Raw genomic sequence first — 25,727 nt, 5'->3', positions numbered from 1 at the left:
AGCAGACAATTGTCTACTTAATGGAAAATCTCTAAATACTGAGGATAGTTGAGGCAGAGGATGGTTGGAGATGGTAGGTTTGATTCTGAAAAGGGGACATTTGATCAGTCTATGCCAAGTCAAGAGCCTGAGGCCTTTCCTTATCTTACAACATGATTTGCCTCTCTTGGTCATGGTTCAAATCCAGTACTGAGAGTCCTCCAGCATTGTGGGTGGTCTGAAATAAAACTGTTTGAGTACTTGCAAAAAGTATCTGCCAATCACTAAACATAATCTGCCCTGTACCAAGCCTGAAGCAAACCAAAAAGGGAGGATATTGTACAAGTCACAGAAGTCATGGCTGTCATCTGGGCCTTGCCAGAAGAGTTCCAATACTCAAACACAGTAATTAAGCATGTCCTGAACTAGTAAACTGTGTTAAGAGAATTTAGAAGAGACCATGCTGAAGCAGAAAAGGGAAGCATACGATGTGTGCTCAAGTTAGCTCTGCACAAAAGTAGGTCTGAGTATCTGCAGAACAGGTACTTCTTTATTGCCATTGAGTCTGACAGGTCCAAAGTGCTGTGTATGCTCTACTTCATTGCACAAACTTTTACTGTTGAATCAGCCTGTTTTACACAGCCTTACATAAGGTATGGGATTCAGGTTATCTTTTCTGGAATGGGGACCCTCTGAATTTATCTCTCTTAAGGTCATTTTATGATCTCTTTGAGGCTTTTCTGTGCAGTCCTAGGATAGGAGCATGGTTAGTCTGTGCTTCTGGGTATACCCTCATTTTACACAAAGAATCTTTGGTCCTGTTCAGTTCAGGGTTTTTTTGCTTCAAATAGGAAATCCTTGCTGAGAATTATTTTGCAAGAGCTGTTCTTGAATAGCACTGTGGGTAGCCCTACTCCATGCACCTTCAATGGCTTTGCAGTTTCAAGGCACGGGCATTTAACCTCTGCTCTCGTGTGATGTGTGCTGGACGCACAAAGCTGTTACAGCCTGCTGGGGATGGGAGCGACAAGTGGGCTTGAGTGAGATGAAGCAGTGAATGCTGTCCTTCAGACAGGGAAGCCTTAGCTCAGTGTTTACATATTTCCTTCCTCCAAAACACACAGAGTAAGGGTGAGGTGGGGAGCAGCTGCTTTTGAGAAGATGAAGACTCAAGTATTACCAGGTTTACCATATCTTTAGAAGCTGATCCAAAACCCATCAAACTAAGTGGAAAACCGCCAATGATTTGTAAAGCTTCTGGATCAGGTCCTTAAACCCATCTCCCTCAGTTTGGCTTGCTGTCTTTTGTGCAGCTGAGTAATACTGGTCCCAGCCCTGTGATCTCAGGAAGTCAGAGCAATGTGCTAGAGGCTGCAGGGACCACCCTCTGAAATGGCAGAGGGCCTCTTTTCACCTTGTCTTAGACTTGCATAATAGCTGAGCACAGCTGTGCCTGCAGACTTACATTTCCTTCAAAGCTTTGTGTTCTTTGCAGCTGGGTACCTGAACCACCTTGAGCTGTAGAGGGACTCGCAGAGCTTTAGAGGTTCTGAATCAGATATCTGGAGATGGATGGTGTTGGAAACTATTAAACTTTTGTTCATTGGTTTTCATGTGGAGGAAGTGAGAGCATGGATTTTTAACCCCCTGGAAATGATTAGAGACGAGAAACACAAAGGAGGCCTTGATGAACATTTTGCCCCTAAGCCATGTGGTTCCTAGTTTTCCGTCTCCTGCTGCTGACATGCAAAGCCAGAGCCTTGGTTTTTAATTTTTCATACTGTTTTTAAACAGATACTTTTGCAAATGTAAACATACCCCAGCACTGAAGGTTTCCAGTCAAATTAAAGAGTCAGCACTTGAAAAATCAGCCTTCAGAAGAAGGTCAAATACAAGCAATCTCTGGAGTTCATTGGGTCCATATGCGTAAACTTCAGCTAATATGGGGTGGACCTAGGGCAGCATTTACCTTGAAGTTAGTTTCAGAGGGAAGCTGAAAATGTTTTTAGGGATGGCTGTGGTCTGAGCAGTAGATTTGAATGTGTTGAATGAAAAAAGACCCACGTTCTGATTCTTGGTTGCAGTTGCATTCTCTCTTAACAGGAAGGAAGAACTTTGGGAAGGAAAATGTGCCATTTGGCATTAATTCTGACAACTTGCATTTATACATTCTTATCTGGGACCATGCTGGGTTTAATAATCTCCGACTACATGCCTATAAAAGCTTAATTTTGCTATGAGGATGCATGCCTTTCAGCCTTTAATTTAATAACTGGGAAGGGTTTCTTTATAAGTTGTACCACCTGCAGTACTAATAGAAATCAAGACACTGCCTGTTATTTCTGGGGCTTGATTGACATTTGAGCCAACTTGGAAAGATTCAAGCAACCTACTGCCTTTAATTTTTAAAAAAGTATTTTTACCTGTAGTTTGTCAGAGCTTGCATTAAAAGGAAGCACTGATGAGTGTACCTCTCTGAAGTGATGATCTTTTGCTTAGAGCAGCAGATGAAGAAATATTCTTCCTGCTGCTGCACTCTAATAGTGGTTTAGTTAGTAGGAAAGAGTCAGTAGAAGAGGAGGCAAAATGACAAGAGAAATTACGGCCTAAAAGCAGCATCCTTAAAAGGTATCATCATTTTATAGCAATCCTCTAATCCTATCCCCATCACCAGCAGAAATGCCAGAAGATCTGCACCACATCAGCTAGCTATCCTGCCTGAAAGGTGTTATTGTTGCTGGTTCTGCTGCTTGGTTCAGAAATGTCTCTGCAGCTAAAGAGCTACAGAAAAAGAAGTCAGAGCCCCGTTAGTTAGGAGAATGCCAGAGGTGAAACTGCAGTGCCTCCCTGGTGCTAGTACATCATTAAGGGTCCCTAAGGAGTGTAGGAGGTGGAGATGCTTGAAGGTTAGAGGAGTTATTCCTTAACTCATGCCTTTTCATTGAAGAGCAGAGGAGGTACACGTGTTGTGTGTGGTTACACAGTGTGACAGGAATGCTGAGAAGGGCTGAAATCCTACAGCTCCCAGCAGTAGAGTTTTTATTATTGGGAGGATGGAGGTCTCGCTGTCGGAGGGGTCCTGGCAGCATCCAATTAGGCAGGACATGGGGCCAGGCCAGACGGTGTCCAGCTCCATGGTGAGGGACTACAGGAGCTGTCATGAAACATGGTGGTGTTTGGGGCAGAGGCTGAAGCTCCGTGACAAGGTTCTGCTTTGGAAAGAGAGGCAGGCTATGTAGACTTCATGGACTTTTTATGTGTGTTTTTTTAAGGTTTCAGTAACTTAAGGGCTTGATTAAGGTTCATCCATCCCTGGAGGGAGGAAGGACTTCAAATTGCTCAACAAATATCCCTACATCAAAGTTTTTAAACAGCTGCACATCTGTAATCCTGTGAAGCATGCCAAGACACCTCAGGTCTTAGTGAGATTCCTCATCAGCATTGTCCTCTTGTCCCTGTGGAAAGGGAAACTAACGCCTGCAACAAAGCGTTTGAACCTGAATGCCTTCAGTGAGACTTCTCAATTTATCATTGGAGAGATAAAGTGATAGTGGAACAGGTTTTTTCAGAGCTCTTTTGCACTGGTCTGAACTACATCATTATTGTTATGAGTCATCAGGTCATTGGCCCGTATATTGGTATCCTGTTGGCATGAGACCAGAAGGTATTACCATCCATGCTAAGCCTCCTGGATCTTCAACAACCAGTCCTTGAATGAGGCAGGGCTGCTTGTCAACAGGTCACAGAGGGATTACAGTCATACTGATTTGGTCTCATCTGTGCCTTGCCCCCTGAGGTATTTGGTATTCTCCATGTATTTTACAGCCAGAGTAGTTACCAGAATAAATTCTCAAGAGAAGTCCTCACAGTAAAGCTGGATGATTTTCTGTAAGATACGTTTAAATCTATTCCCAGTTATTTTGTGCAATAAAGGTGTAAGGTGAGAGGCTGAAATTCTGTGATCTGTAATGTACACAAAGTCAAAGTTGGTAGTGGTATTGAAAGATGGGGTGCTGTGAATGCCCCAGCATCCTTCCTGAGGGTACCCTAAAAATAGTAATTCACCTTTTTTCCTTAAAAACATGTATTTTTTTTTTATTACAACAGGACTTCCTGTCCTAGATTGCTTAGTTGATATTAACAGATGTAACTTCTGGAAGAGCTTTGTCTCTTCAAGCAAAGCATAGCCAGATCTACTGCTCTGCATTTAACCTGTGTGATTGCATTTTGGACAGTTGCCTAGATGGGCAAATCCAAGGCAGTTGATAAAGGCAATCTCAAGCTTGTGCAATTGCTCAGCCACAAAGAGGCTGTGATGACACCCAACATCTCACCATCTAAAAATGGATTTAGCTGATAGGCTGTGAAATGCTAGGTAAAGTGAAACCCGTAGAAGAGAGCCAAAGACCTGAAAGAGAAGGCAAAATGTCATTGAAGCAGCCAGGTCTTGAGTGCAGATCACCAGTACGCTAACTTGGTTCTTCATCAGCTGGCACAACCTTTTCTTTCTGGCAGGCAGCAGTTTCCCTTTGATCAGCACAGAAGGCAAGGCTGGGGAAGTGTTATGGCAGGCAGCCTCATCCCTTTACACCACTTAATCCTGACACTGAAGATGTTTCCTCAGTTTTAACAGAAGTAAAATTGAGCTGCTGTTGTCTCTGAAACCAATGCTGACACTCCATCGTGGATGTGAAAATAACTGCTGAGACAGCTTTGTGTTTATGTGTGGGTTTTTTGCACATTCTGCAGAGAATCAGAATAAATAGAAACCCATTAAAGAGATTATTAATTAGCCTTCCCCTGACAGATAACTCAGTAGGATATCCATTAGTGAATGTCCGGGTGAACTCACTGCTTGTGGAGCAGCTTTACTGTTTTCTGCTTTCTCATTTTCATTGCAGATCTGAAGCCCTGGGTGTCGAATTTCACCTATCCAGGTGTGCATGACTTTTCTCAGCTTGCACTGGATGCCAACAGGAACCAGCTCATTGTGGGAGCAAGGTAAAGATAACTTTTGATTAGTCTAGGGTTGCTGCTCAAGCTCTTTCCCTTCAGGTCCTGGCTTCAGAGGAGAGTGTGTTTCCAGCTTATGTGGCCAGTTTCCCCCTCAAAAAGAAAGCTATAATTTATGGAGTGGGATTTAGACATCAAGTGTAATTGCAAAGAAGAGAAAATTACTAGAATTAAAAAGAAAAAAAAAAAAGATGCAATCAAAATGACTGGTTAATGAAGCAGAATGCTGGCATCTCACTCAGTATTGTGAATGTTAGAAGAGCTACAGTAAACCATTCTGCATCATCCCTCTGCCAGCACAGAATTTGACTTTATGGTTTATTTGCCACAGCAAGTCTTTCACTCAGAACCAGGTTCATCTACATACCTTTGTGTAAGTGATAGAGCCACTGTGAATGGTTGCTTTCTTCTCTCTTAGAATCCACTTCAGAACCTGTTTGCTTCATCTGCCTGATGTAGTCAGATCCTCACCCAATGTGTTCTGGTGCAAACTCTTTCTTCTTGCCCATTGTATATAATTATAATACATTTTCCTTTATTTTTAAACATTATTTTTATTTAGGAAGTCACAAGAGGAGGGGGAAACACATAAGCACAGGCAAGGCCTTACAAATTTAGAGCTGCATTTGTAATGGGGGAAAGAGCTATGCTTCAGTGAAATAATATATCAGAAGTGGTTGAATCATGAGCCCCAATGACTATTTTTTTTTGCATAATAAACAGATAAGACAAGAAAAAAAAATACCAAGCATGGTCTAATAAATCAGTTAAAGTATAACACTTAGACTCAGATAACATTGTGGTATCAGTCTCTGCTATTAACAAAAACGGAGGGAGAATGCTTTCTTCACAGTGTATTCAGCAGTAGAGGACAGGGACATGAGGAACAGAGGTGGAAGAACTCATGGTACTAGCAATAGAAAAGAGCAAGAGGTGTAGCAGAAGGAGAGTTTTATCCTTCACAGAAACAACTGAAGTGTGATTTCATATACGTTTTCTGCCTGTATATGTGCAGTAAATAATAACACTTACCTTCCTGTTCAAATTGCCAGAGGCCCTCCTGCTTTTCATACAGAAACATTTTACTTTTCAAGCTGCAGCTTTATTTGTGCTGGGATCTTTAACCAGAAATTATTAATATTTATTACTTCAGAACAGCATTGCTGTGGGGATAGCTGTGAACAGTGCCTTTTACCAGGCATTGCACAGGCAGGTGCTCTGAGGAATTTGTGGTTTACATAATTGGGCTGCACGGCAGGTTTCCTCCATGCAGCCCCTCACCCCTCCTCAAACCCCACAGCACCTCCTGAAGGGACTCTCTGTCTCCCCGAGAGTTTGTACGAGCGTGGTTAGACAGGGGTACAACATCATCACAAACGGGAGTGACAGCAAAGCTGCCTTCCCGGTGGAGGTACACTATATTGCAGGGTATTGCCTCATGAGGAAGCACTGACAACTATTGATAGAATTTGCCTGGAAAAGTCAGTTTTCATGAAGCACTACCCACCTGACTGGGAGACTGAAAGTTTCAGTGGTGCCACACGGCTGTGCTGAGCAGTTCAGGGTACATTTAATGAAGATGTAATTTCCCAGGGTGGTTTTTTTTTGGTTGGATACCCATGCTTGGTGTGGAGAAGGTGGGGAGTGCTGAGCCCATTTTCTCATCTCAGCTCCACCCTGTGGGAGGTGATGGGGAGAGGTTCTTGAAAATGGTGTGTGGATGGGGTCCTTGGTGCTGCACGGCTCCGGGTGCACTGAGCTCCTGGAGCTGTGTCTGAGGAATGGGAAGGGGAAGCAAAGCCTTTTCTGTTCTCTCCTTCCCTGATAAATCCACACCTTGTTCTGGACTATTTTTAGGGGTGATTTTTTGAGTCATTAGTTGCTCGTGCACCATCTGCTTGAATTTGCAAATGAAACAATACCTCAAAGAGATAGGAGCTGTCTCTATCCATCTCTGCAGGGTGTAATTTATGAAACCTAAATTTAAATGTTAACCATGTTTAAATGTGCTGCTGTAGATCATATTAGTAGTAATGCCAGCTATTCTGGAGTTGTGGAAGGAGTTCGGGATCAGGGTGGCGTTTATAACTACTCCCACTTCTTAATTTCCTGGTTAACATCATTCTCTTAGATGATAGCACTATAAATTATTTCAGACTACTTCTGTCTGTCTCTATTTAAAAGCAGTATGACCTCATCACAGCATCTCTTTGGCTTAGTTCATCCTGTGTTTCAAAGCTTTATAGAAAATACTTCCAAGAAAACCCGAGGGTTCACAAGAGTTTTTGGTTTCAGGAATTGGACACAGCGTGACTGAAACTGTAAGAGGTATTGTGGGCATGCCATGCAGACAGGGAGCTGGAATAACATGATCCTAGATTTTTAAGCTTTATCCTTATCAAAGAGCCCTCCTTAAAGACTGGTGCTGTCTGAGAGTAAACCAGGGGAGTTTGATAACTCCACTGCACCAAACACCTGCCAAGTTAAAATCCCAGAAACAAAAGAATTAGTTTCAAAAGCCCACCGTGGTTTCTAAGCAACGTATTTACTTGTCACATCATTTGTAAAATCCAAATGCTTGCAAGAAAGGATATGAATAGTTTAGAACATTGTAAATCTACACTACCCATATTATGAGTCACATTTCATTAAGTATAGAAACACACATTTCAAAAATTCATAACCTTCATTTTGACTCACAGTTCGCATGTTTTGTTTTTGTTTTGGATATAGTGTTAGTGTTTTAATGTACTTTTTTCTTCTGTGAATGAGTGATTGTTTTGAAATATTTGCTGCTTTTTTTCAGCTCTTGAGAACAAGTGATCGCTATTTGAGCTTATTTTAATGGGAGGAAAAACTATGATCTAGACCTCATTATTAGTGAGAAAAAAATTGAAAATATGGTCACAGTGATTTCATCTGTCTGATGGAGAAGTAGTGCTCTGCTGTCTCACCTGTGCTGCAGGCAGCAAGGAATATGAGTTTTGTGGAGGAGGGACATGGTGTAGCTGTGACATTCCACCTCCACAAGGAGCCTTACTCCTCGGGACTGTCTCATTGCTGGCTGGGCACAGACAGAAGCCAGTAAAGAAGTGATGATGTGAAAGACCCTGCTTGGAGGCAGGCCAAAAATCATGCTTCACAAGAGCTCCCTGTCGAGGACAACATAAAAGGTGTAAAGGAGGGTGGTTGAGACACCGTGTGACAATCTGGCACAACAGCAAGATGAAGGAAAACAGCTTGGACAACAGAAGGATGGCAACCCAAATGACTGTACAGAGAGTGCCTGGGAAGTCCTAAGGGAAACATTTGACTTTTCCCAGAAGGAAACTAAAGGGGTTTGAGCTTGGGGCTGTAGCCTAATGGGGCTGTGGATGCAAGAGGCATAGCTATGAGGGTCAGCCATTCACAGTGAGTGGAGGTATTACTGAGGAAAACCAGCCAGAAAGCATCATAGCCAGAAGCCCTCACAGTTCTGCCTGCCAAGGGGGCTGCCAGCTCCATCAGGAGATGGGAAAGGATTATCCCCTGTGGAGGTCAAACAGGGAAGTGCAGCTCAGGAGCCCTTGTCACAACTGGCTGTTACCAACAAGAGCCCAGAGTTAGAGAGTGGGGAGCAAAAGCTGCATCAGGGCACTCAGAACTGGCAATTGCACATCTTTATGGACCGCCAGACTTCTCTGCAATAAATGTTAAACTACTAAGCTGCTGGTGATGCAAGTCTTGATGCTTGACAGGTGATTTTCATACTTGATTTAGAGCTGATCTGAATGTGCCTGTTACTTCCAAGTAGATGGTGCAAGAGAGGAGACGTAGAATCATAGAAAGGCTTGGGTTGGTAGAGACCTTAAAGATCATCTAGTTCCAACCCTCCCATCCTGGACAGATATGCCACCTACTAGATCAGGTTTCTCAGGGCACCACTAAATCTGACCTTGAACACTTCCAGGAATGGAGCACCAATATTTGGGGAGCAGGGAAAGTGCTGTATGAATTTTCAAGGGTTGTTTTAGGGGACTCACAGCAGCCTAGGCACACCCTTTTCTGACTATTATGCTTCTGGCTATAAAAGCATTAAAAAAAGTTCTGGATCATGCAGGCTTAGGAGCTGAAGGCTGAGTAGAATGACTGATGTCCCAAAAGAGTTCCTTCAAGTTGCAGCTTGCAGAAATATGACAAATTGTAAATATATTCTAGGACCCTCAACCAGCAGGTTTGGCACCCTGAGTTTATTCAAAGTCTCTGGTGTATGATGGATTAGTTTGTCAGGCACCAGGTTCCATGCAGATTTGTGGCCAAACATAGAAAGCCTGTTTGGCAGAAAGCTCCAGAGCACTGCAGTAAAACGTTCAAAACCTGTGCTTGTCAAAAAATATCACTCTTACCCTAGGGCACCTTCAATCCTGTCCACATCTGGACTGCCACTAAACCCTTAAGTCTCCATAGATGATGTTGTCTAGGCAAAAAGCATTTTGCAAAACAGGAAATTCAGTGGCAGTGGTTGGGTCAGATTAGTGCCACAGATCCACAGAGTATAAAATCTGTCAGCAATACTTTCTGTTGCTAAATGATCAGTGCCCCTCACCAACATTTATTCTCACAGGGCTTCTGTGAGGCAAGAAAGCACTAATAATTTCATGCTGTAGATGGGAACCCAAGGCCAAGAGGGATTAAGAGCCACCCTGCCCTCTGAGAAGGCTGTGATGTTGAGGCACATGAATATATAGCATATCTGAAAAGTGGTACAGTACTGCACCTAACACAGCTACTCCTGCAGTGAGACTGCACTTTCTGAAGATACCGGTCAAGTCTGCACAACCTCAGTGTGGGCATAGTTAAAGCTCTTCTCTGGGCTCAGAAAATCCATGGCAGATGTGTAATTTGGACCCTTTATTCTTGTATTTCCACTTGGTATTTTAATCACTTGCTCTCAGCCTTGTTTCTCCAAAGAAGATGCAAAATGTTCATAAAAGCCTGAGTCCCATGCACTTACACTGGGAAAGTGGAACTTCAGCATGGTCAAAAACATCAAGTTTCATATAGCATAAAGAGACTAACATGCAAACAAGTTCACACTGGGCACATCCACATGAGCATGAGCCAACAGTTGTATTGTCCACAGGCTTGCCCTGAAACAGCCAGGAGTGGTGTGTCATTTGTCCCTGTTAGTATCTGACTACAGAATTTTTCTCAATGCTTTTCCGAAAAAAATGGACTGAACCATTTCTGGTGGCTTTGTGCTATTTTTGCACGGTCTTACACCAGCTTTACCCCCTGCTAAGTCACTTTGGGCTGAGAAATTACCTTGCCAGTTGAGGTATTAATGAGGACGTGAGCAAGCAAAGAGCATGATAATGTTTTTGATTATATCCAGATCATAGGTGGGCAGCTGAAAGTGCTAGTACAGAGAAATGGAGAGAAACAAATATCTTTCTTTCTCACTGTGATTTTTCCTATCAGACAAAATAATGCTCTAATTAAAGTTGTATCTTTGTATCATAGACTAGAGAAGGGCAGATACCATGGTGATGTGAGGGGAAAAAACCCCAAATCAGTTTCTGAAATTAACTTTCAGAGAACCATGGTTTTTTTAAAAGATGTTGCTTGACCTGTGACGTAAAGAGTGTAGTAAAGGTGAGAAAGCTGTGATTAGACACTGCAGATAGTTAAATCCACAGTTGGGGTGCACAGTTTCTTTACAAAGGGAACAAAAGTGTGATTTAAAGTGCAGGTTTTAACCTCTTTTATTGAGCCTGGGTTCATTCAAAGGAAGATTTTCCTCTCTGATACTCTGCCAGGTGAGGTCAGCTCAGCCCTTGTATAAAGTGTGGAGGGTGAAGCCTCACTGGGGTGTCTTTTTTTTTTACTTATAGGGTTTGTTTTCCTCTGCTGGTCTGCAACCAGTGTGAATTTGGCATACCCTAAATCTATGCTGTCCCTGACTTATACCCCTTGGGGAGGAAGGGAAACGGTGTGGAAAGGATCAAGGACAGTTTTTGTAATTATGGGATTCTGGGAGGTTTAGAACTTGGCCCAAATTTTGTTCAAAGTGTAATTTTTTTTTTTCTTTGCTAAAATTTGTGCATTTTTTTCAAGCAAAGAACATGAATTTTAGTTAACTCAGAATAAATAAATCAAATAAAATGCTATACAGCAACAGTGTCAGGTTACTGGAAGGGATCAGTTTGCAGAAGAAGCTGCAACAACAGGAGGGCAAAGGGGCAGTTCTGAACACTTATGCTGCACATGGAGAAGAGGATGAGGCAGTGGCAGTCTCTGGTCTGTTATCTTTGTCAGCAGGGAAAATGGTTGGTCCTTCAAATTGCCTGCAAGGCAGCACCATCCACCTCTGCAAGTGACATCAGCATTGTTGTGGGGCAGAGCACTGTCACAGCCAGTGCCTGCACAGCCAGTGCTGTGTGAAAGGCAATCTTTGTGCAGCACAGACTGATAGGAAGCATCTCTACACAGCAAATTGCAGGCCTCACTAGAAAAATATCTCATATTCCAGATAAAATGAAAATTGGTGGTACCCTATCATGAAAGCAGCCACCCAAGAGAGGCTCACTTGCTTTAGTAAAGCACTGAGAATAATTAAGTTTGAAGGCTGTATTTTTGAGAGTGGGATGGGTGCAAACACAAGGTCAGGATACTTTGGCAAAAGCCTTGGAGACTTGGACATAATGTGTTTTACAGCATCACAGAATGGGGCTGCAGAGTAATTTTCCTCTGCATTACTGAAAATACTTTCTCTTGTTCTAGTTAAGGTAGTGATATGTCAGTTTTATATGGCACAGCTCACCACAGTGGTTTGCATATCACTTTATATCCAGATGTTTAGGTGCTAAGCCTACTGTTCTGTGCCACTGCAAAGGTATAAAAACCCAACAAAGAGAAGGGATCATTGGGCAACAGCTTAATCTCACCAGCTAAGTCTATCAGTATTTACATACAAGTCATGTTGAATACATCCAGAGAAATGAGGATGTTATCAGCCTAAGCAGGCAGGTAGGGAGGCTGCCAGGAAAAATTTGAACAATAATCAGTGCATCAGAAGAGGAATTTTATGTTGTGACTTACTGAAAGTGATGGGCAAATAGGAGAGCAAAGGTCCCTGTGTGTCTCGGGGCCATATCAAGGTGCTGTGACTGCTCTGTGACTGCAGCTGGATGAGAGAGGAACAGGGGAGCTGTCAGCCACATGTCAAAAAAGACTTGAGGTGGCATGTGGGATAATATGTGATGGTCTGAGAGATGAAGTCAGTCTTCCAGGAAAATAAGAACAAACCCACACATGAGTTTTGAAAATTTGGCTCAGTTTTCATCCCTGAGGTTTTAAAGAAACTCATCTAGTGAAAAAGAGGGAAGAAAATTAACAAAATGAAAAGGAAACTGACCCTCATTTGATAAATATATTCAAACAATATTGCAAAAAATTTCCCAATCCCCATTCTTTGAAGTGTCTCAGGAGCATAGCAAGTACTATAACCCCCAAGGGCTTGGAATCACTCTGCAGTGAGGCTTTGCCTCTCCTGCCCTGGGAAGAGAGAAGGGCCAGAGCCATCAGAGCCAGCTTGCTATCCCCTTTGCAAACTGATGGAAGAGCAGACAAGGTGTCCATCTAAAGGCTAATCCCCTTTCTGCTTCTCCCTTCCCCAGCAGCATCCATCCATCCAGATTTCTGCATATTGGCATGGCCCAAGTGTGCCTCAGCTTTGCTGTTGTCCTGCCTGCTCTGCAGCTGTTTCTGCCTCTTTTGACTCTTCCTAGACTTGGCCCTGAATATACAACATCAAGAGGAGCATAGCTGTGCCACACGCCCTGCGCCATAAAAGCTGATGGTAGCTCTTCACTGAATGCAATGCAGAGGAATTTCATCCTTGTTTCCACAGAGAAGTACTAACTGGGCTTCAGTGCAGCACAGAAACAGTAGCTGAGCTCCTGGCTTAATTTGAAAGCTGTTTAATACGAATGATATGCTGCCTGCATAAGGATCCTCTTCTAAGAGGTTGTTTCTCTAACTCTGGCTGAATTTATAACTGAGAAAAGTTGCATTGGGAAAAGCAATTCTTCATACAGCAACTGCATCATATTACTGTCTGCCATTTAGTACAGTTCTCTGTTGTACATCTATTGATTTTTGAGGAAGAATGATGTATTGGACAAGTTTTTCTTCAATAGAAACAAAATTACTGGTGAATAAGGATCCAGCTTGTAGGGTAGCTGCTGGTCCTCCACCTTTTCTCCAGCAAGTGCTTGCCAGGCACTTCAAATGGACCACTGGAGTAACAGTTGCAAATGAATTGTCATATCACACTCTGGACCAGTCATGTAATTAACTCCTTCTGAAAGCAAAGGCTAGAATCATCTTTCAGGAGATGGGTTTCTTAGTATGGTTGGCTGGTTCCGAAATGTGGATAACCATCTGAAAAGTTCAGCCACAGCTGGACCTGCATAGAGGCACTGTGCATTAATCTAGCATGAGATTTGGTCACCAAGAGCCCTGGGGTCTGATCTTGATTCTATCACTGGCTTGCTGTGTGCTTTGGAGAAGATCATTTAACCTTTCTCTGGATCATTTTCTCCATTAGTATAAGGGGAATGATACTAGCCAGCTCCTAGGGAGTCATGAAGCATGACTAAGCTGTGTTTGTCATGTACTGTGGAAGTACAAAGTATATCTAAGGCCTCCAGGAGCAAAGAGAGGAAGAGCTGACAGGAGTTTCTGGCTCCTAGCCTGAGGCTCAGCCCCAGCACGTGGTTTCCAGGAGTGCCAGAAGGGAGCATTAGTTATCATATGCATAATTCTGTGTCTTGTTTCATATCACCCAAAGGACTCCGTTCTGTTAATTATTTTTCTTATTATCCACTCGGTGACAGTTGTGAGACCCTCTTGAAGACCTGGACCCTGACTGCAGCACAATCCCACCCTGAGGGGGGGAAGTGAGAGGGAAATGCAGATCTTTCCTTCCTGGCATCCAGTAATAGGATGCATTGGAATGGTTAGAAAGTGGGACAGAGAAGGTACTGACTGGACATTAGGAAGCATTTCTCTACTGAAATATTTTATTTTATTTATTTTCACAAGGAACCTCTTCCCAGAGCACAATGAGCCTATCTGAGGCTCCAGTACCTCACCCAGGCTGTGTTGCATGATTGGAGCAGTGCAATATTAGTCCCCAAAAGGGATAGTAACTCTTCACTCAGTTCTCTTCAACTTTCCCTGTCCTGGTTTTGGTTGGAATAGAATGAATTTTCTTCTTCATAGTTCGTGCAGGGCTGTGGCTTGGATTCAGTATAAAAATAATGTTGATAAGACACTGATGTTTCAGTTTTTGCTAAACAATGCTTATGCTAAGTCAAGGACTTTCAAGTTTCCCATGCTCTGCCAGGGAGCAGATGTACAAGAAGCCAGGAGGGTGGCCAGCATAGCTGGCCTGAACTACTAAGGATATAAGGATATAAGGATATCCCATACCCTGGAACATCGTGCTTGAGTACATTAACTGGGGACAATTGGCCAGGAGGGGCCAATTGCTGCTGGGGGGGAGTTGGCAATTTTATTGTTCAGCACCTGTGCTACTTGGGCTTTATTTTTTTTTTATTATTATTATTATCATCATCATCATCATCATCATCATCATTATTATTGCAACAATAACAATAATTGACTTTGCTTCAATTATTAAATAGTTCTTATCTCAGCCTGTGGGTTTTACCTTTTCCCTATCCTGCCAATCCCACTGTGGAGGGTGGGAGTGAGCGAGTGGTTGCATGGTACTTAGCTGGGGTTAAACCACAACATTCTCTCAATGTGTATTTTTTATGCATGATCAAACATTATTATCAGCTTCTGTTGGCTTTGTTTCTAGTTATAGAGTAATTGCCTAGAAAGAGAGAGAGCTTAAGACGGCTTGCCCTATAAGGAGGGAGGGGGGAACCTCTCACACCTATAGTAAGGTACAAGGAAGTAGCAGCAAAATGAGCAGGTGTAGCATGTAATGATAGAGGTCAGCTGAGTTAAGGCTTTTTTTTTTTTTTATTGTTGGTTTCTGTGTGTACGTCCAAGTCTTGAGAGGTTCTGTTAGTGGTCAGCATGTGGGCTCTCATGGCTCTAAATTTGATAGCAGGGTTTATTCTGAAATATAGAGAGGTTTTCTTACCTACTTGATGTGTGAGGAGATAGGAAATGTGAACAAGCCTCACTCATTTAAATAGCAAAAGAAATCTGAAGCTAGGATAGCCTTTTTATTTTATTATATTATATATATATATATATAATGGCCTTTTATTTGTACATGATCAGTCCATCAACTGCAGCGATGTTCCTCCTGATCTACCACAGCAGAACTGAATAGCTGCTCTCTCTTAATTAGGAGGAAGCACCTTTTAATCAGCCAGTGCTGACAGATGTGGTGCCTGAAAAGAGGCACTGAGAAGGAGGCCTGAATGAGTGACTGAAGCATGTTGCAATGCTTATGGTTTCAGAGCTCCTAAGACGAAAGGTCTCTGTTACTGTTCAGGCACTGCTCTTATGTGGCTTCCCAATAGAACGGCTTGAATTTGTCTGGTATCTCTGTTGCTCAGTGGTGTCATTGCCGGAGTGCTCTGCCTTGGAAGTAAATTGTTTCAAGGCCAGGAAACGTGTGAACAAGTGCAAGGGAACCATGTTACAAAGTTTACCCAACGTGCTAGTGGCTACATGAAATACTTTATAGCACATTTGACTTGGGCATGTCAAAGCAAACAGATTTAGGTGGGTATATTCTTCCATACCCGTTCCTGAATCACATCTCGGCTGTCCTCTTGCTCTCTGTTATGCGTGTTTTGTGGTACCAGACACAGTGAGCACTTAATCATTTTACAAGCAGCCAAATACAAATTATGAAGCCAATTATCAAATACCTTCATTTAAAGGATTTCTGCTGCAGCTTGTCTCTGTTTATATGCACACAGGATAGAGTTCCCAGTTAAGAAAGTAATTCAGCATCTACTCATGAGTGTAAATGACACCAGCACAAATTTACATGCTGTGCCCCAACTTTGGGTGCAAGTTATTCTCCTAACTAGGGCATAAGCTAATGGTCCAGGAGATGATCTCCTGGCTGTGCTGCAGATATGTTCTGTGATGTTGGCTAAATTGCTCAATCTGTGCTTTAAATTTAACTGAGAATGATGCATCTTTTTCTCTCTTCAGTATATATTCAGATGCCAAATTCTTTAAACCTAGGTTTTATAGAGCTGGACAGCAGCTAACTTTGTATATCTGAGATGGGGAATAATAATATCCCACTGCAATCAGAGGTGATAGAGAGAGGATCTGCCCTCAGGTTGTTTGAAAAGGCATTGCCTGGGAATCAGTCTCCAGAGGAACCATCATCAACCCACTCTGTGTCTTCATGCAACAAAACCACAGCCTTGCCTGAGATTTCAGGGCATTACTGTTTTACATGGGCATTTTCAGAAAGGCACTGATGTTTATGAAAAAAAAAAAAGGTTAGTTGTAATAATAATTAGTAGTGTGAGGCATAATGTCATTTGCCCCAGAGTACTCAGAGGAGTGTAGCACCTGCTCTGGAGATGTCTGAAATGCAGCCAAATCTGGGGTAAAACAAAGCTTGGGTTTAATACTGTGAAGTTGCATGAGCTTTTAGGACAGCAATTAAGAAGGTTGCCCTATGCCTCCAGATTTGTGCACCAGCCTTTCATACAGAAGAAGGGTAGGTATTCTAGGTATTAGAATATCCTGGATGCACCAGGCAATTGCTCTTCTGGCCTAGTCTGGTTTAATTTAGGAGAGAAAGGAATTGACCAGAATTCACTTACAAGAGAAGATGGGAGGGAAAGAAAAAGACAGAAAACAAGACAGAAAAAAAGACCAAGAAGGTACCTCGTGCATTCGTGTGGAGATCTCAGTGTTCTTATATACTTCTTAATCATACTCCTTTAGCTGCTCTAAATTATGGTTCAGCAAGATATTAAACAGACATAACTTCAAACACAAGCAGAAAAAAGGACAAAAATGGGGCAATTCTAGCTACAATAAACCATGCCTGTCATTCAGAGACCTTGCTCATTCTTTGACTGAAACTGCAGTTAAAATGTAATTCATAAGAATGGCACTGTCTGATTCAGCAGATGTTTCCCTTTGGCGTTTTACTCCTTGTACAGATTTACAGAACAAGTATGGTTAAATGAACATGTTTTTAATTAAGGATTAATCAGTTCTAGCTGGGCAGGTCAGCTGGAGTTAGGAAGTGTCTCTGACAGCCTGGTTTGCTTATAAGTGTTTGTATTACTGTTGGAAAGATGTGAGAAGGATCAAACAAATAAACAAAAAGAAATTGTCATTGCCTGTACAGACACCAGGTAAGACAAGCTGATAAAAACATAGGGAAACCCTCTTTTATGTAAGAAAGCACCAAGGTCAGACTTAGAGAGCTAAGGTTAGTTAGTTTTGGAAGATTGTTGTGCTATTCACATTAGCACTATGCTCCTGCCTGGTTTAGGTCTCAGCCACCCGAGTGGCTTTGTCCTATGTAGCAGTCACTGAGAGAACAGACTGGCTTTATTGAAATGGACACTATCCCTGTCTGCATCTGTTTTGGCTGAGTGCAATGAAAATTGTGTCCTTTGGATATGTCTCTTTCATTAAAGATATTTTTGGTTGAATTTGCTCTGCAGTGCTATCAGGAAAAAAAAAAACCCAAAAAAACAAACCCTAATATTAAAACTTATTACCTAGTCAAACTGTCCAGCTTTTTTGCAAACCTAGAACAAGGAGCTGAAATCTGCATTATAAGACTTCCAAAATCAATGCATTTAAATAGCATGCTTAACAACAGGAGAGAAACTTCAAGTCCCTCGTTATGAGAACTTTTTTTTCCTGAGGGTATTGTAAGATTGCAGGCCTTCCCCAGCAGAAGGCTTATTCCATGATATCTCATGTCCTGGAGTTGCATTAATATTTTGGTGTGAGTATCTATGTGGTGTTCTAAGGGAGCAGTCAGATCCATCACTGGATGAGAATTTAGCTTCATTGTGAAATTTTAGCTGTGTGTAGCTTAGTGCTTCTGGCCTGCTGCATGCACCTTTATTTAAGTCTGATGCTGATGCTAAAGAGTTAACAATTTTTGGGGGGCTAAGTATGCAGCCCTTTGAGACAGAAGAGGGTTTCAGACTGTACAAAAAAACTTCTGGATCTTCAGTGACTTCAGGACTAGGAGAGAGGATGGAGATCTCCTCTGTGTGTGTGTGTCTGTATACTTCTCTGTGTACTTATAGGAGGTACAATAATCACTGATATATCTTCTTCAGATATTGCTATGGATCTCATTCTTCTCTGGGTAACCACTGCCAGTACAGAATACAATGGTGCAAGTCAAGAGGAAGTCACAGCTATATCAGCTGAAGATTTGTTATGAGGAGTTTGACTTCCCAAGTTCCCCATCATCCTTGTCTCCATCCTTCTTTATTAACAGTCAGCAGCATTTGAGAGCTTTTGATTTATTTATAGAACTGGGACAAAGTACACAGGCAACTCTGTTCTTATGACTTAGATGATACACAAGTGATACATAACAGAAGGAAAAATTGCTCAGGCCTTGTCACGGTCATTGTGACCCAATATGAATCTCTCTCTATCAAAATTTGAATTACTTCCTTTGCCTGATCAGGGTGTGCTGCTGTACTGACCCTAAAGAAGGCTCCTCAGAAGAGTCCTTAGAACCTTTTCATCACTATGGACTCTTTCCTGTGGGGTAACTGACCTAGGACTGGAACTTGCATTTTCACTTTAATGGGGGAATGTCTGTATACCAGCATTCATCTTCATCAAGAGCAGATGAACTCATATCATCAAAACTGCACTTTCTACCACTTAAACAGAGCCACTTCCAGAAGTATAGTTCAATTCACCTTGCATGATATAAATGTGTATTCTCTGGGAGACTGTGGTGTCAGTGATGTTGGAAAAGGATCACAGCTCTTTAGACCTTCTGACAGATGGGATGCAAAAAAACAAAATTAGATGTGGCCAAAAGCGTCAAGCACACAATCCAGTCTGTATGGCTTAATATCTCAGCTGATTCCTGGACTGCATTGTCTTAGCAAGCAAAAATGCAAGATAAATCCTGTTAACTAAACCTTATCTATAGATGTTTATGCAAATATGTGTTGCCTCCTATTTGTGATGGGATATGAACATTCAGAAGGGTGACAGGAGCTCAGCTGATATGTGGTATCTCATGCTACAGTGACTTCTGTCAGGAATTCCCTTGCTTTGTCTGTGAAGAGACAATGACAGGAGGGTTGGGAATATCTGCAGTCACTGCCTTGATTTCCCTGCTGATTTTCTGTGCAGAGAGATTCCACTGAGAAGTATCTGCTCTCTTCTCTTCCATGAAGTCCTGAATGGGAATTCCCAGAAGAATAGGTCTGGGGAGCATACTAGGAAGTCAGCTCTGCTCCAGCTGGCTTCTGTCCAATCCCAGTTTTCTCAGAATTCAGTGAAAAACATGACTGCAGCCCATACGGACTTCAACTAATGCCTGCTGAGAGGTTGCAAATGGCCCTTTGTGGTGGGGATTTCATTGTGGTTCTTCATTATGGATTCTGGAGTATTTAATACCAGGACCTGCTCAAAGCTTAGCTACCAGGTTCACTACGATACTGATGAACAAGTCAGTGAACAGACATATAACTGCTTTTGTGTATTCTGTGGAGAGGAGTCCAGGAAAACCTTTTGTTTGTAGATGTGAATGACCAAAAACTATTACTTGCTTTAATAACTTTTCCCTTCCTTCCTTGGAAGCCTAATAGTTTGTAATTTTTCTGCTTGTTCATGCAGGAACTACCTCTTCAGACTTAGTCTACACAACGTTTCTCTTATTCAGGTATGTTCACTTTTTACTCTCTTATTTTATTTGACTTGTTAATGAAAGTTCTGTAATATTTGGTGTACATTTTCAGAATCCTATATAGTGTAAATTTGCCCAAAGTGGTGGAGCTGAGGGAGAAGACAAAATCAGAACCAAATGCTTATTCCCACTCCAGTGATAATGCTGGGGGAAGGGTTCTGCTATGCTTGCTCACTTGGATGGTGCTCTCTGGTTTTGATTCTCAAGTGTTTGGGCGGTAATTGCATCTTAAGGAAGAAAGCACAAAGTGTAACTGATACAGGCGTAAACACAACAATCAATAGAAATCCTTGGCTTTCTTTAGAGATGTCCTGCTGGAGAAGGTTTTACTATTCTCATCCTTCCTCATTTTAGCCCTTGTAGGCTTTTGTGAGCATGGATTGTTGTGGAGCTGTGTTTTGCTGAATGCATTACTAAAACCATGATCGGACTTGCAAGCATTCAAGAGGCAAAAGGGGTCGAAAATGTGTGTTACCATTGTCTTTACTAAGGTAAAGCAGCTGAAGTTTGAAAGGGCTTGAAAATAATCCAGCACAATTATGACTGCTCTCACTGTACTGAATCTGGAATTGAAGGATGCAGCAAAAATTGTTAATGAAAACATCAGCTGTTTATCTTGAAATAAATTAACACTTATGCTCTGGGATACTTACCATCTTCTATAGTTGCTAGATCACCAAAGAAGTATTCAGCATTTTTTCAGACAAAGAGGCCTTGCTCCTGTACCTGACCACACAAAGAAGCCATTAGAGTAGTACTGCCAGCCATTCTGAAGGGCACAAGCCTTCTGCTGTTAGGAAGAGTTACAAGTATAGCTGGAGAGAAGAAAAGATGTTTAATGGTTGTAAAATGCATTGAATCTTCCTTTAAAAGGAAAACAAAGTCCCAAGTTACCAATGACAACAATAAAGAGTTAGAGAAGCTGCTACTCCCATTTGGCAGTGCCTTCCCTTTTGCAGAGCCATATTAGCATGGCTGGAAGGTTTCCAATGACACAGGAGAGGGAAGTCTCCGTAGTTATGAGAGGTGTCATACCTTCTGCAAAGCCTGTTATCACACTGCCTGACACATCCTCTGGTGCTTGTCAGAGATCCCCTTCCACAAAACCCAATTGTGAATCTCCCTCATGCGCTTCTGAAGCCAGGCTTGGCCCTCCTCAGTGCAGTGAGTTTCCTTTCCTGCACTGCAAAACATGGGAAGTCTCCTTCTATGGCACTGGAGGTTGCTGTGGGATCTCCGGTTAACATAATGAGCTTAGTTCGCTCCTGCTTTCTGGGTGTATCCGGTTACTTTGCCAAGACTTTTTGCATGACAAAGAGAGCATGGAATTATGTTGACACACGTGTTGGGAATGATGGAAGTGATTGTTTCCCGACCTAATGGTTGCCTAAGTAGCTGCTTGGCTTGTCTCCATAAAGCTCTTGATGCAGTTTAAAGGCACCACCTTCCCTTCTCTGTGCATCATTTTAAAGGTCAGATCAGAAAGTGAGGCAAGAAATGTAAGGAACTTGCATTTAGTTCTACAGAGGTGAGAGTGCAGTTCAAGAAATAATCACAATGTTAATTTGCATTATTTTGTATCTCCTCTTCGCTTGTAAATAAAATACAGTGTGGATCTTGCCAGGCCTGAATCCAGATAGTTTTTCATCTTAAGATTGTATTCTGATTTATTTCTGCTCATGCAACTTCACTGTCATCCTGCCAGTGGTGCTAAAACTACTTCACAGTGCAGGTTTGTGCTGACAGATATTTGCTCCCTTGCGTTCGTACTTCCATGAGGTGAGGGCAGAAACATGAGGAGCACAGTCTATGGAGACATCAGGATATGTTGGCTGTGGGACAAAGCCTGGCAGTGAGAGGAATGTACCCCTCTAAGCATGGTTTGATGAAGTATAAAGCTGTTTTTTCTCAAGTGTTCTTGTGCTGCATCCTGAGGCTGCAAGGTTCCTGTGGGAAAGAGGCATGCCACATAGTATAGCTAGTAAGTTACTGTCTTGGAATTGCAATAAACTAAAAGACAAAATTTAGTATTAACTGGGAAGTTATTGGTTAAGAATTGTTTAAAAAAGACAGCATTACCCTATATAATTTTAATTTCAGGGGAGTGAAGGAAGAGAGATCGATTTTGGGATGTGTCAGCTTTTGGGCCCCATTATAATAAGGGGTCAATTCTTTTCCTTTCTTATCTCTCATCAGCTCTACCATGTGTTGATGTTTCCTCCAAACTTAGAATTTTCTGTTGGTTCTGCTGAGGTTGTTTCTCCAAGGCACTAATCCTTCACAGGAGAGCTAGTGAGTGGAGTGGAGCAAAAAGTGATGCAGAACAAGCTCATTTCCTGCTTCACAGAACCAAATGTCTCAACTTCTCAGAGATTTTTCCTCCTCTCTTTGTTTCCAAACCATGTTTCAGAAATTCCTTTTGGAACCTGTGAAGCTTTTCACCAAATGAGTTTTAGTTGCATGGGACCTTTGGTGGTGGTTAATGCTTTTCTGAAAAACATCTTTGGCTGATCTTCAATATCCATAAGGAAGTTATGGCCCAGATATTTGGTGATTTTATCTACCTCTTTTTCTTGCCAAAAATTGAAGCACCTTATTAAAGAATTACTGAAAATCAGCACCTTAGCATGGGGTATCCAAAAGCACCTCTTAATATTGAAAACTTTGGCATGTGGCGTTCAAATTCTTGTGCAGTCAAGAAGCACAGTTTTAAAATGGATTCTCTTCCTTAAATCTTTAGCATCTCTTTTAAACAAAATCTCTGTTTCATGTCTGTCTTTAAATGATTGTCTTATATGTATTGTAAACTCTCATTATTATACACTTTATAGATCACTTCTTTTACATTATGTGCACTTGGAGAGCATGCTGTTCAATTTATACATGGATCTGAAATAAAGCTCGCTCCAAATCTGCAGCTTTCATGGTGAAGCCATAGAAAAGTCAGTTTTATACTGGAGTTGGTAATTAATAGAGTAGGTGGAAGGGTCATTTTAAAAACATAAGCCTTTAAGAAAAAATTTTTGAACTTCACAATACTGATTGGGATTTCTTAGCAAGGAATGCTATTCTGGGGTGTGTATTAAAAGCAGGCTATTTGGCTGGCATTTCATAAATCACAGTACAGTGCTTACCCCCTGCTCACTGTGATTTTACCTGGATTCTTAGTTCTCATTTAAACTGAGTAGGAAATTATTTTTCCAACCTATTTGAGATAAAAAGATTTCCAACCTTTTTGCACTGAGATGACAACAAGCCTCTCTGACATTTTTGTAAAATCTGAAGGAGAATGAGATAGATGTAGTTAATTGGCATGAAAATACTCTGGGTCAAGTTTTTTTCTGAAACATCAAAAAAGAGCATTTAAGTGTGCATTTCTGTCATCCCAAACAATTGTCCTTGTTTGTTTGGGGCATCCTTTTCCCCCTTCCCTTCTCCCTTTCTCTTCCTCTTTCCCTTTCCTTTTCATTTTCCTTTCCTCTTTCTTCTTTTCCTTTACTTTTCCCTTTTCTGTGGATCTAAGGTGTCTTTCTGGACTCTCATCTGGTAAGTGTAATAGAAAATGTTAGAATTTCATAAAATATTTTGTCTTCAATTGTTTATTTTGATGGAAGATGTCTTCTAAAAAGGTTTTTAAGCAGCTCTGTGAAGTTTGTGTGCTGGTATGTCAGGTTAATAGTAATTTAGTTATTTAAGTATTTAAAATACTTCAGGAGTTTGTACTGTATTTTAGCATATTGTGAAAGAATAAATAAGTGCACCCATTGCAAAACTGTTAGGAAGACGTAAGTTATTTCACCTAAGAAAGAAAAAAAAAATTTGAGATCAAAATATGCTTTATCAAAATATTTTTTTCCTAAAGACAAAAATGGAAGTGTGGATTAAGTGCAGAGAGAGAGTGTGTGAGTTTCCCAGTAGTCATAAACCTGAATTAGGAAGGATTGCCTGTGGAGTTCCACACTGCCCAGTTCCACCTAGGTCTACAATTACAGATCTACTGGTACCCCACTGCAAAACACAAAAATGCTACAGAGCACATAACTTAATTTGATTCTGAAATTTGGCTCCACATTTCTAAATAAGACCCCCTATATTCACAGGGTCACTTTGCATACTGCTACCCAGTCCCTAGGGCAAAACTTGATGAACTTCTCAGTCCCACTGAGACGTAAGTCTTGAAACCAAGATTAAAGTATACTTTAATCCTAAAACTGAGGCAGTATCAGCTCTTAAATAATGATCTGAACCTTACTGAAATAAATTTCTTTCTGCTGATATTGTTAGGGTTTTGGAGTAAGCATTTTTTCAAACCTGAAATAGAGACAAAACATTTCCATAGTGTCCTGTAGCAGATAAACTGCAGCCATCTATCCAGTGCATTTCTGATAAGGATGGTTTTACTCCAGTTTTTCTTCCCTCCATCTAAGAAGCAGCAACATCCCTGCTACAGAGATGAAGCTCTTAAACTGCACAGCTGCTTAAACTGCACACTTCCCTCCCTGCTACTCCCTGAAGGGATCTTTAACTGTAGCATAATCACTGGTAAATCAACAGCTTGTATCAACAAAGTGTAGTTAATAATAATAAAACTTGCCTATCAGTCCTCAATATGTCACATAGAAACAAATGGAACAGGTTTTGTCTTTAGCACTCTGAATCAAACCAAGCATTAAATGCATTATTTTCTACTTATTTAGGGCTCAGTAGTGCTACACTTATGTCTGCTGATGAGAAACATGCTCTGTAAGTGTATAGAAGTGTGAGGAGAAGTGGCAGAGTTTAACTTGGTTTTTCTCTGTGTAGTTGAATAAAATACGATAAACAAAATCAACAGAGAACAGTGAGTAATATCGTTTACAGCAGAAATTGTCACTCAAGTAATCTTTCCTGGTGAAAATACTTCACTGAGAAATATTAAGGATTCACAATATGTTCATAAAGCCCTGGCACTTTTCAGAAAACTTGCAAATGGTAGATAAATCTAACATCCCTGAGAGTTGCTGGATATGCACCAGATGGGGCTTGGAGGGCCAAATTCATGCTGCTGACTCTGGCCATGGATGCCTGAGATGAAGTTAATCTGCCCAGTTTTTCTGCCTGGTGTTTAACATGTGAAATAGGGCTGTAGCATTCCTTTGCAAAGCACTGTGGGGTTTGCCAGTAAAAGAGAGGTAAAAGTATTGAATTTCAGATTTCCTTGCAGAAACATCCTTGAGTCAGAGCTGCTCCTATTTTTCAAAATATTCTTTCAAAGATCATGAGAGAATTAGACATTGATAATGCAGTGCAAGCCCAGGGCTGGGTTGACCCAACTTTGTTACAGGTGTTTATTCCTTCAATCTAGTTGGAATGTGAAGATTATCATCCAATTTAAAATCCAGTTTGGAAAGTAATTTTGAGAAAGGCAAAGTATTCTTACTCTATCTTTATGTCCATTGAGTTGCCTGACAGGAACTCTATTTTGAAATGCTCAGGAATAAGCTTCACTTTTCAGAAACAGTTTATTATTTGTTTCTTGCAGATTCCCAGATATGCGTTTGAATTATGCGGCACATATTTCTAGATACAACATTTATTTCTTTATTTTCAGGCCAATGCAGTTCCCTCATTTAAAAACATAATCAAAAGACCTCTACTAGAGCAGATGCAGTCTTTAATATGTGGCTCATAGCTGAGTCCTGGTTGTCACATATTTTATCAGTATGAAACATTTTTTATTAACAGATTAACATATAAATCTATTCATAAATCACCTTCCAAAGCTGCACCTAAAACCTCTCACTCTCAGCCTAGAGGTTTAAAGCTATTCCATAATAAA

General features: G+C 41.4%; 1 protein-coding gene across 11 annotated transcripts in view; it reads left to right on the top strand.

Moving 5' to 3' along the window:
• Positions 1 to 25,727, top strand: part of SEMA5B (semaphorin 5B) — a 281,295-nt gene that overhangs the window by 163,128 nt on the left and 92,440 nt on the right. For all 11 annotated transcript variants that reach the window (XM_086898536.1, XM_086898533.1, XM_086898532.1 and 8 more), the window contains 2 exons: positions 4,881 to 4,980; positions 19,840 to 19,885. In XM_086898536.1, the coding sequence (XP_086754662.1) occupies positions 4,881 to 4,980; positions 19,840 to 19,885 (146 nt within the window). The remainder of the gene's footprint in view (positions 1 to 4,880; positions 4,981 to 19,839; positions 19,886 to 25,727) is intronic.

Source organism: Cyanistes caeruleus, chromosome 7, assembly GCF_971803275.1.
Source record: "Cyanistes caeruleus chromosome 7, bCyaCae1.hap1.1, whole genome shotgun sequence".
Taxonomy (NCBI): Eukaryota; Metazoa; Chordata; class Aves; order Passeriformes; family Paridae; genus Cyanistes; species Cyanistes caeruleus.
The sequence above is the reverse complement of the archived record's forward strand: the minus strand, read 5'-3'. Positions and strand labels throughout refer to the sequence as shown.